At 41.4% G+C, this 11,579-nt stretch overlaps 2 protein-coding genes across 4 annotated transcripts in view; both read right to left on the bottom strand.

Moving 5' to 3' along the window:
* LOC112160147 (neural cell adhesion molecule 2) overlaps positions 1 to 11,579 on the bottom strand; it is a 615,672-nt gene that overhangs the window by 188,879 nt on the left and 415,214 nt on the right. The window lies entirely within an intron of this gene.
* LOC112160155 (transcription elongation factor A N-terminal and central domain-containing protein) lies at positions 275 to 5,619 on the bottom strand. The gene is made up of 4 exons (XM_024294548.2): positions 5,476 to 5,619; positions 4,770 to 4,880; positions 1,938 to 2,078; positions 275 to 1,869 (listed from the first exon to the last, which is right to left on the bottom strand). Exons 3-4 carry the CDS (start codon positions 1,949 to 1,951, stop codon positions 948 to 950), a joined length of 936 nt encoding a protein of 311 aa, XP_024150316.1. The 5' UTR covers positions 1,952 to 2,078; positions 4,770 to 4,880; positions 5,476 to 5,619; the 3' UTR covers positions 275 to 947.

The raw sequence follows: 11,579 nt of genomic DNA, 5'->3' as shown, positions 1-11,579 counted from the left end.
AGTCAATAAGATTCTAATTCTTTAACTATCTCAGGGAAAAAGAAAGGCAGAATTTTCCATTAAATATAAAGATGACTTAGTATGATATGACAGTTTTGTAAATTAAATGAATGAATCATTTTTATAAACAAGTAGATAAATATTGATTTTAAAAAGTTAATTTAAAAAAACTCTAAATTTTGATGATCAAACTCTTAGTTTTTTACTATTGTTTACCCACCAAATTAAAGTGAGTTAATGTTTTAGATTCAAACGTAGAGAAAAATAGGCAACATTTGTCATAAATACATTTATTCTCAGTGTGTGGGTCTGATTTTGATCTTCAAGTTTATAAAAATGCACACAGAACATTTATAACTCTGTTTGGGGTCACAAGACGGAGAGGACATGTGTCAGGACAGACTGTCATTTGGATGAGAAGAATAATTGATTGGACAGATGCCATCATTCTGATCGTCTGAATTTATTTTGATGTTTTTCTAGGGAACATTTTTCAACTCTTCACAGAGTTCGAGGAGAAACAACGAGGAGAAAATTCTCTTGTTGACGGTGCACAGACGTCTGTTCTGGTTCTGCTCTCCTTTTTGGTTCAGACAGAACATGTTTTCTTTGAAATTCTTCAGATTCCTTCCATGCGATTTCACAGTGATGTGGAGTCATCACCTCAGGAGGAGGGGGAGGACTCACATGACCATGATCCTCTGCGGTCACATGTCTCCTCAGTTTCCCATGATGTGGTCGTTTGCTTTCACACTTTTACCTCAGAACGGAGAACGCTCAAGGATCGATGAGAACATTTGAAGTTTAAGCTCAAGATGTTTCAACCAAAGAACCAGAAAAAAGCTTCCTCATTTCAAAATAAAAGCTGATTTTAGCCTCATTGACAGTCAGAGGAGCAGGAGAACATGCTGGAGACTCCTGTCAGTTACTGCTTTTGACCTCTGGAGCTACAGGCAGTTCCAGCTGCTGTGGTACCACTGCTGCCCGCAGACGCTGCAGGTCACAAACGTCATGGCGTCCTCGTCAGGGCCCCCCCGCCTCACCCACGCAGGCAGGAAGAGCGCCCCCCTAGACACCTGGGTCACCCTGCAGTCGGACCCCCCGCACCTCCGGCACCGGATCTTCTGCGTGGGAGTCCCCTCCGCCGGCTGGGGGAGCTGCCTCTCGCTCACGCCCCGCTTGCAGATCTCCTGCCGCAGGCTCCGCAGCTCTGGGCCGGCCATCTCCTCCGCTGACATGCAGGCGAAGGTGTTGGGGAGCAGGGAGCCACTCAGGAGGCCACGGCGGAGGTGAGGGTTCTTGGGGTTCCTCAGGTTTGCCACCTTGCTCCTCACACAGTTCTTGTACCTGAGCTGGTTGGATTTGTGGAGCTGATGGATGTGCTCCTCTATGGCTCCAGCCAGCTCTCTGGCCCGGTCCTGATCAGGGAGATCAGGGAGGAGGGCTGTGAGGAGAAGCTGGACACATTTGGTTCTAGCAGGGTCTAGGGATTCAGGTCTCCTCTCTGGTTCTTCCTGGGAAGCTTCCAACTCTGTTTTTTCTGGATCTGCTGGTGACCCGGCCTCCCCAGAGCCTGGAGGAGAACCTGTGCTGCTCAGCTGACCCTTCACCCATCCTCCTCCTTTGCTGCTGCGCCTCCTCCACCTCGTCAACAAGCCCCGGAGCTTCTCCCTGAGGCTCAGATCCTCGCTGCTCCTCAGCAGCCCGAGCAGAACCGTCTCCAGCCCGGTGCTCTCCAGCTCCTCCGCGGTGACTCGGAACATCTTCAGTTTGTTGAGGAGAACCTCGACATCCCCGAAGCTTCTCCCCGCAGAGATCTTCTCCACCTGGAGAAGGAGCTGAGAGAACTCCTTCCGGTCCGCGGCGGAGCTGAAACACAAACACCTGATCATCATCTGTTTTTAAACAGATCGACTCCTTCAGGGACACAAATCTACCTGATTTCCTTCATGGTCAGCGGGCTTTTCTTGCTCGCGCGGGAGCGGCCATGTTGGGGAAAACAAAAACAGTTCCGACATTCGCCGCTAGATGGAGCTGTGGTGTCAGATTTCCCATCAGGAGGAACCCGGAAGTAGAGTCTGAGAAGAATAAAAATATTTGGTTTCACTGATTATGGAAATGTGATCTTCTTATTTGTATTTGATGAATTTCCTGACCGAATTAACAAAGTATCGTAGTGATAAAACTAAATTTAGAAATAAGAGTTATTTGCCCTAATCAGACATTATTTACTCGCTACTTCCTCCATTGATGTACAGTTTATTGTTCTAAGTTCCTTACAGTCTGTCATTTCCTACAGTATAAGTAAACATTACAATAAATAAATCTTTATTGACAATTTAATAATCTGACAAACTGGAACATGCTGTCTGTATGTGATAAAAACTTGTTCAAACGTGTTCTTAAACAAAACAAAAACATGTTTGAGACTATCTTATGAAGTAATTTACAAAATAGTGAAAACCAACAAAGGAAAACAAAATTGAACAGGTTAAAAGTAAGACACTTAAAGGTTCTGGGCGCTAGGTATTTTGGGCCCCATGAATATAATTTTTATGGGGCCCCTAACACAGTGGCAACTTTGCATTAGGGGTCTCTGTGCCCCCCACCCCACCCCTCAGTCTGGGCCCCTAGAATTAGCCACCTATACCCCCCCTTTTGGCACCCCTGTGTGTAATAAACAACATGCAGCCTTGGATGCACTTATAATCCGTGGGAACAATGCATCAGTGTGCGTCTACAACATGTTACATGTGGCCAACATAAAACCCATGGTCACATGAAACCCAAAGTATAGTTCTGATGGTTTTTATCAGAAGTAAATTACAGCCTTATGGATTCTGCTATTTTCTGCTGAAGAAACATAAAAACAAGAGTTCTCTTTTTAAAGGAAGCAGCTTGAACAACAGTTTAAGATTCACTTCTTATGTCACAGACACACCTGTAGGATTATAGAAATTGTACGTTTGAAATGTTTTCCTGCAGATGACTCCCTGTTTCCCTGAAGGAGCCCCCACCACACTTCAAGAGACAAACTCCAAAGGAATCTCATGACAAGACGAGGCATATTTTCAGCTGTGCAGCACCTGGAAGAGGATGGATGAAATATATTTGTGTTTCCTGTTCCACAGCAGAGATGTTGCTGCAGACAGCCTGAGGGGGGGTGGGGGTGCGGCTGTCTGAAGGGGTCCAAACGTTGGAGGAACACCTGAAATGAAACGTTTTATGGAAGGGCTTCTGAGAACCAAGCCGAGTTTATGACGGAGAAGGTCCATTCCCCACCATGTCAGTGAACACATTGGACTCATTTCTCATAAATTGAGCAGAAAACAGGTTTATCTGATGTACAACAACAGAGACACAGTGATACAACACAAACATTTTGTGTTTTCATGGGTTTATTGAACAAAACATAAAAAATACCAAAAAAAATCAGTGCCAGGAACAAAAGTAAGTGAACCCGAGATTCATGTCCAGGAGTTCATTCAAGCCGGGTGTAAGACGACCTGGAATTCTCTCACTGCAATGACACAGGATGTATCGGTTTTTCTGTTCTAAAGAAGAGTTGTCTGATGTGAACCATAGCTCATTTAGACCTACATGAAGCTGGAAAAAGTTATAAAAGCTTCTCTAACGACATTTAATGTCCATGTGTCCACTGTTAGACGCAAACGACACATGGAGAAAGAATAGATCTGCTTCTGCTCTCCCCGGGCGGGGTCACTCGGTAAGAGGAACTGCAGAGGAACAGCAGAGAACGCTCAGTGAGGTGAAGAGGAATCCTTAATTGTCCGCTGAACACTCACAGGAATGTCTGGCACATGATCACATCTACAATGGGAAAAACATTAAACAGGAATGGAGTTGATGGGAAGAAACCGCTGCCATTGAAAGGAGTTTTTCCCTCAATGAACCAAAGCATAGAAGGAAGTCAATGGCAGAATGGCTTAAACTGAGGAAAATGTCTTGATCTCAACCTGAGATGCTGTAGCTCAAGAGAGCAATTCACACCAAACATCCCATAATATTGCTAATTTTAACCAGGTTTGTATAGATCAGGGGTGTCAAACTCAGTTCTACAAGCAGCCAAAATCCAGAACACACCTGACCTGAGGTCACGGGCCGAACAGGATCAACATTTAATGAACACTCCAAGACTACGTTTTTAAAACTTTAAAAATGTAACTTTTTAACACAACTATAAACTAGATATATAGCATTACCTGCGCTAAATGCTTGTGTGAAGGCTGTAAGCTGAATTCGGCTGCTGATGATGCTGAAACTGATAGCTAAAAACACTGAAGCTGAAAATGGTGAAGCTGATAGCAGCTAAAATATTAGCTAAATGCCAAATTAGCCTAAAAAAACTGCAAAAATCCTTAATTAGCCAAAACAGCTAGCACATAGCTGAAAAATAGCTTAACTTCAAAATATCCTAAAAAATGAAAAAAGCCTAAATTAGTCAAAGCAGCTAGCATGTAGCTGAAATATTAAATAAACTCCAAAACAGCCTAAAAGATCTTAGTAAATGCCAAAATAGTCCAAAAAATCTAGCAGAAGGCTAGTTTTAAAACCGTAACTTTTTAACACAATGATGAATAATAAAAATGCAGGAACATTATTCCAGAATAAATCTACTTAAAAAACTTTCAATATTTTATTCTCCATAAAAATATGTTTTGTCAAAATTATACAAGTTAGAAATGAGTACAAGATAACATCGGGTCATTAATAACAATAAAATGATCTGGAGGGCCGGATAGAATTACCTGGAGGGCCGGATCCGGCCCCCGGGCCTTGACTTTGACACGTGTGGTATAGAGGAATAGTCCCAAACTCCTCCAGATTATTGTACTGGTAACGATTGGTGGAGGTTATCGCTGGTAAAGAAGAGTCAAAAAGTTATTACCCTAAAGGTTCACTTACTTACGTGATTTTTTTTTACTAAACACTAAACACATAAAAACATTTAACGCTCAGGGGGGATTAGTGTTTTTCTTTTGTTGCGCCTTTTTTTGCCGTCCCTTACCTCTTTAACACCAGAGACTGTGACGCTTAAACACAAAATCTTTAACATTCTGTAGCATTTCAACCCTTAACACCATAATTCCAGCAGATCTGGAATTGTCATGTTAACGGTTGAAAAACTGAATTAAATCAAAGAACAAACACTGGAGCTCTGGTGTTAAAGGGGTAATCTAATAAACCAAATTACAAAATAAAAGCTGATTGATCCGTCTACTTTTCTCTACCTTTAACAAGAAAAAAATGTTTGTTTCAGTGCAAAATCTTTTCTTAAAAAGGAATTTTGCTTGAGGACGTTTGAAAAAGAAGTTATATTCTCACAATAAAACTATGCAGCTAGTTTGTTTTTTTAGTTAAATCCTTCCGTGTTTGTTGATCCAAAGTCCCTCAAAGCCTCTAATAAAGTCTACAGTTCAGCATAATTAACCCATAAACCGTTGTGACATTCACCAGAGAATGGCGGGACTTTGCCATACAGGATCTTCCTCTATCCAGAAGAAACTTTCATGAAGCCACATGGAGGTCAGCAGCAGGAATCTTTCACTGTTTATCAGAGCATTTTTCTGCAGATGGTTTCTGTTTAATCGTTTACTCTTTTGGGAGTGAACTTTCAAGAAGCCCCGCCCATTTCTCTCCATTTTCTGCTTGTCAGCATTTATCAACTTCCTGTTTCGTTGGCTCTAAAGAACTCGTGGTGAAGCTAAAATCAGTTTAAAGGCAAAGGTTCAGCTCTATCCAAAAGAAATGTTTCGTTTTGTTTTTTTTTAGAGAGTTGCGGTGAAATCAGTTCAGATCTCTGACAGACAGAAAGCAAACCTTTCCCATGGTTTTGATCATGAAACTTTTAATGGAAAACGTAGAAAAAAAGGCAAAAAATACTGTGGGTTTTAAAAATGAATTCTGTATGTTTTTAAGCACCATTTTCAAAATAAAATGGTTTTTAACACGTTCTTGTGGCATTTTTCTGATGATGGAAGACATATATCAAGAATATCATGTGAAAAATTACATTTTGGAGTATCAGAATGAATTGGGAGCAGATGAATAAATGCTGTTTGAAAAAGATGGTATTAGTATCATAGAAAATCTGCCTCGTTGGGTTGAATCCACTATCAGACAAACAGATCCACGAATGTCTTTGTTTTCCTCGTCTGAGCTGGAGTGTGGATCTAAACTGTACAACTGGATAACTACAATATTGCTCGCCCTTTCTGGTTTACACTAATGTTAGGTTGGGGGAGTGAGCGGCTGTAAGCTAGCGGGAGAGAGCGTAAACAAAGGGATGACAGGAAGTCAGCCAACCCAACAATCTCGCCCACAACTCAGAGGTGAATTTCTAAAAGACCACTGGGAAGGATTTGAAGATAGATCAACAGATGTTTAGAATTTGAGGCCAAATTTTGGCCCAGCTAGCCTCTGATCATAGTAGTAACGTTTCCACGATTCAGCTTTTTGTTGCAACTTTCATAATGACTCAAGTTCCAGTTACAAACTCACAGAAAACCACGTAAATGAGAACCCAGATGATCTCAGGATGGCCCGGAGTGGTCAGGTGTATGGAGCTTCATGCTGCCTTCACTAGTGCTGCCACAAGCGATTATACTATTAGTCGACGAATCACTGATTATTGTTCCGATTAGATGACTAACCAGGTCATGTGCAAAGGGGATTTGAAACACATATCTTAACCATCATTAGCTTTAAACTAACTAAAAATAAAGACAATTAAGATAGTAGTTTATTAAACTTTTAATGAATCATTCAGCTTCTGTCCTTTAGTTTCTGGGATTAAAACAAGTTTAAGCTAGAAATTTAGCATTACCTGTGATAATGCTAGTGTGAATGCTGTAAAATGAAAGTAGTCGCTGATGATGCTCGTTCAAATAGCTGAAGATGCTGATATTGGTAGCTGAAAACGTTAAAGCAGATAGCTAAAGTCGCTGAAGCTGATAGTTTAAAAAGCTGAAGCTCACTGCTGAAATTGCCGAAGCTAATAGTTGAAAACTCTAAAGCTAATAGCTGAAAAAGCCAAAGCTGATAGCTGAAATTGCTGAAGCTAACAGCAAGCTAAAGATATGACCTGTTTGCCGGATTAGCCTAAAAAGCTGGTAAAATGCCTAAATTAGCCAAAACAGTTAACATAAAGCTAAAATATTAGCTAGACTCAAAAATAGCCAAAAAACTGAAAAATAGTCTAAAATAGCCAAAACAGCTAGCATGTAGCTGAAATAGAAGTTTAACTTCAAAAAAGCCTAAAAAACTGAAATAAGGCCTAATTTAGCCAAAACAACTACAGCATAACAACTAAAAGGCCAAAAATGCTCAAAAAACCCAGAAAGTTCAAAAACAAGCAGCAGAGCTCTGATATTAGCTGCTACATTTTTGAATGAATCCCACATTAGTTTAAAATAACCCTTACATTTACAGCACTCAGTGGTAAAAAACCTTCAACACACTTGAAACAACTGTGGACTGTTTTAGTAAGACTGGAGATCTTTGTGTGTGAGAGATGGGGTGTTCAGAGGTCGTCATGGCAACGAGCACACAGGGAGACGCAGGTCTGCGTCTGCCTCTTATTGAAAATAAATGACTGGCACTTGGTTCATATCTTTTGAACCGTTTTCCTCAAAGTAAAAGTAAAAACACCGTCAGAATCTAGACATGCAGGACTAAATCTAGTGCGAATTTCATGGTTTTGTGCCTAAATATACAGAAGTACTCACAAGTTAAAAACAAAGCACCTCAAAAAATGTTCTCCACCGAAAATGCATTGAAATTAATGGAGGAAATCTTCAGGTTTTGCTGATATTTGGAGCCGCTGACAGAAAACTACATGGCTCAGGATTTTCAAAGTTGTATCGTCTGAAAGCCAGGAAAAATGCTTACATTTTGACGTCAAAATTGTTTCAGTGAGGGACACAATGGCTGAGTTTGAGCAGGTTGAACACACTTCCTCCCACTCTGCTCCACTCTTCTTCACTCTGCTGCTGCTTCCAGCTGACCCTAAATCTGCATTGCTTTTCATTCATAACTGATAAATGACTCAAAGATGACATGTCGGCTTTGAACAGCGATATTTTAAAAACCAAAAAAAATATACAAGTTCAAGAGCCCAAAGTCTGCTGAACAGCTTAAGTTCAAGTTCTCTATCAGCTCAAATTGAATGGTTTATGTAGCTGATAAGCCATTTTCAATGGAATTAAAAAAACAGCAGTTGGTTGAATAGTTTAAGAAGATGAACAGGTATGAAGTTGAAACTTACGAGCAGCTATCTCCTAAAAGAGTTGAATAGTTTAATAGCTGAATGAGCTGAATAGGTCAAGCGGTTAAAGATCTACGGAGCGACAAAAAAAGGTACGGAAGAAAAATGGATCACTATAGTGTGAATGATGACACAGCATTCACACAACTAGAAAAGTTGCATTGCCTGTGATAATGCTAGTGTGAATGCTCTGTTGAAAGTAGTCGCTGAAGATGCTGAAGCTTTTGCTGAAAATGGTGACGGAATTAACTTTAATTGCTGCAGGGATTTACTCAAAATAAGAAAGCTATTTGCAAAATGTTAAATTTAATAAAAAAAAATGTTAATTTCATTAAAGAACTATGAGAGAGCGCTGAAGTTGACCTAAATTTCTGAAAAATTTGTAGTAAAATTGCTTTAAGACTCCTAATACATGCCAAATTAGCAAAAATATTTACCGTATTTTCCGGACTATAAGTCGCGGTTTTTTTCATAGATTGAATGTCCCTGCGACTTATACTCCAGTGCGACTTATATACGAATTTTTAATGATGAGATATGGACCGTAAGTCTAGAGTGCCCTCTTATGGTGATCTATGCAATTACTTTATTTACTTTAGTTATTCAGAAGTGACACAGAGGACTAAGAATTTAACGGATTTAGTGATATGGAGTGAGATTGCGTGCAATTAATTACAGTAAAGATACAAAGTTGATGAGTTCTTGAGTCTATGGTTAAATAAAACTGTTATGTTATATAAATGCTACACCTTTTCGTTTTTTTCATGATGCTAATATGTGAATATGTGTTGACACATATTCAGGCTGTTTTCTATTCACTTATAAATGTTATAACTTACCTTCCAGGATGATGTAATATCGTTTTTTTCAACCAGTTTGTAAAATAAATTACTTGAAAAAAATGCGACTTATACTCCAGTGCGACTTATGTATGGTTTTTTCTTCTTCATTATGCATTTTTTGGCCCCTGCGACTTATACTCCGGTGCGACTTATAGTCCGAAAAATACGGTAGTGTGTTGCTTAAATATGAACTTTACTACACTCTATATAATATGAAGTAATGACTAATCAGCTATTAAATTAGTTGTTGACTTTTTTAAAAGTCGATTAGTCGACTAACTGTGGCAGCCCTAGCCTTCGTGGATCTTTGTCTTTTAGTAACAAAATCAAACATCTTCATGTTGTCTGCAGGTGGTTTGGATCTTCAGCTGCTGGTTTCTTTCAATAATCCTGTCTCTGTGAGGTTGATCCTTCATCACCGATCGATCAGGCATCAACGCTCTCGATCAGGAAGTGACAGGACTAAAACATGTGTTTCTGATTGACAGAATGAAGCTGACATGTTTGATCGCTGGATTGTCTCAAAGGACGGGGGGGTTGCAGATCATTCATTCATGCTAGCATGGGTGGGGTTCAGCTGCTCCCCCAGCAAAGACGTGTCAAAATGCACAACAAGCCCCCACACTCCTGTTCATTTAACCACACATGAGTGGATTCCCAAAAACTCCCAGGATCTTATCAGGTCTTTTCACAGCAGCCTGTCGGCACTCGTGCATTCTTTATCTGTGGAGTGGAATTTTACCAGCACCCCACTGCTCTGACCCTGGCTTGCCATCAGGTGGCGTCCTCTGCGCTCTCTCAGCACAGACAGAAAAGTGGAAGTGGAGCAGTGCTGTCTCACATCCTGCTCTTGAGCGACCACGCCACATTTGATGGAGCAAAGGCGTGACGCTACAAAACACCGCTGCCCTTATAAGGACATGGCATTGACTTCCATTCATTCTCACAGCCCGACCTTCACTCGTCACACCTGAAGCACAACCCTGACTGCAGGGGAAGTCTGAGCAGGGTCCTCGCAGGAACAAGGGTCAACTGAAACGGAGGCAACAAAAGCAAAAACGTCTGAATTCCTGAGGATGAAAGAGGATTCCTCACTACATCAATAAACTTCTGTTTCCAAAGAAAACTGAAGCATGTGCAGAATTGTCAAAGAATCAAAATGAAGACAGTTGGGTCGCAAAAAGACTTTGGCTGCAGTTTGAACATCACATGTGACGTCTGTGTGAGCAGATGCTGTATATTTAGAGTTGGACCGGACCTGTTTGAAGGCAGTGAGACACTGGTGCTCTGAAGGTGTGAGCGGCGCTGCTTCCTGTTTCCTGGTTGAAGGCCTCAGATTGACTGTTGTCTCCACAATGACAGCGACACACGTTACACTGCTGACAAACTGAAGCAAAGCTCGCTTTGAAAGCAGGAGCAGACCTTTATCAGGAAGCAGAGTTTTTATTCAGTCAGACATTCAGAATCCAAAATGACTAACAGGTTTGTTTATCTGTAGAAAACACTGACGTCTGAAAACGCTCCGTCATCTCTGCTGTGGGTCTCTCACTAATGGCAGTGTGAGTGTGTGTGTCTGTGAGTGTGTTAGTTTGTGTGTGTGTGTGTGTGTGTGCGTCAGTGGAAGTGCGTTTGTACATCTATGCGTGTTTGTGTGTGTTTTGGGGTCTTTGTATGTGTAAAAGTGTTAAGTTTGTGTGTGTGTGTGTGTGAAAGAGAGAAATTGTGTGTGTGTGTGTCAGTATTTTTTGTGTCTGTGTGTGTGTACCAGTGTTTATCTGCATTTGTGTGTAACAGTGTTACTGTGGGTCGGTACCTTTTTTTGTGTGCATCTGTTTTTGTTTGTGTCTGTGTTAGTATGTGTGTTTTTTCTGGTTCTGGTCTTTGTGTTTCAGAGTTCGTCGTTCTCTGGTTGTTACCCGTTAGGCTCCGCCTTCATTCAGGAAATGAAACTCTAAAACCCAAACGTCCAAACTTCCAGCAGTGTTTTGCCTGCTGCGGGCCACCATAGTTTAGTCTGAGTGATAAAGCTCCACAGACAGTGAGGAGTCAGAGCAGATACCAGCGCTGAATCACCACATGCATTAAGCTGCAGCTCTGAGTCCGACTTTCACATCCGGCATCTGATTGCAATTCAGAGCACTTAAGCTTCACTTTTCCGATCGTTACCGGGTCGGCCCGTTCTGCCCAGAGCGACGACCAGAGCCGCTCAGAGAACCAGGACATGGGTACCAATGTCAACACATGACAGTGACGGAGTTTATATGCAGCGCTGAAACATTTACCATTGATTTATCACATTTCTCTGGGAGACCCCGCCCCTCAGGCAGCAGCTGGACAAATGTAGGGGCTTATGGGAACTGCCCCCCCCTCCCAGGACGCCTTGCATGGTCACAAATAACCACATCCTGGTGTGGCTCCCAGAGCTCTTCCAGACTGTGGTTGGAATGTGA

This window comes from Oryzias melastigma, linkage group LG2 (assembly GCF_002922805.2).
Source record: "Oryzias melastigma strain HK-1 linkage group LG2, ASM292280v2, whole genome shotgun sequence".
Taxonomy (NCBI): domain Eukaryota; kingdom Metazoa; phylum Chordata; class Actinopteri; order Beloniformes; family Adrianichthyidae; genus Oryzias; species Oryzias melastigma.
Note: the sequence above shows the minus strand (reverse complement) of the source record. Positions and strands in the feature narration are given on the sequence as shown.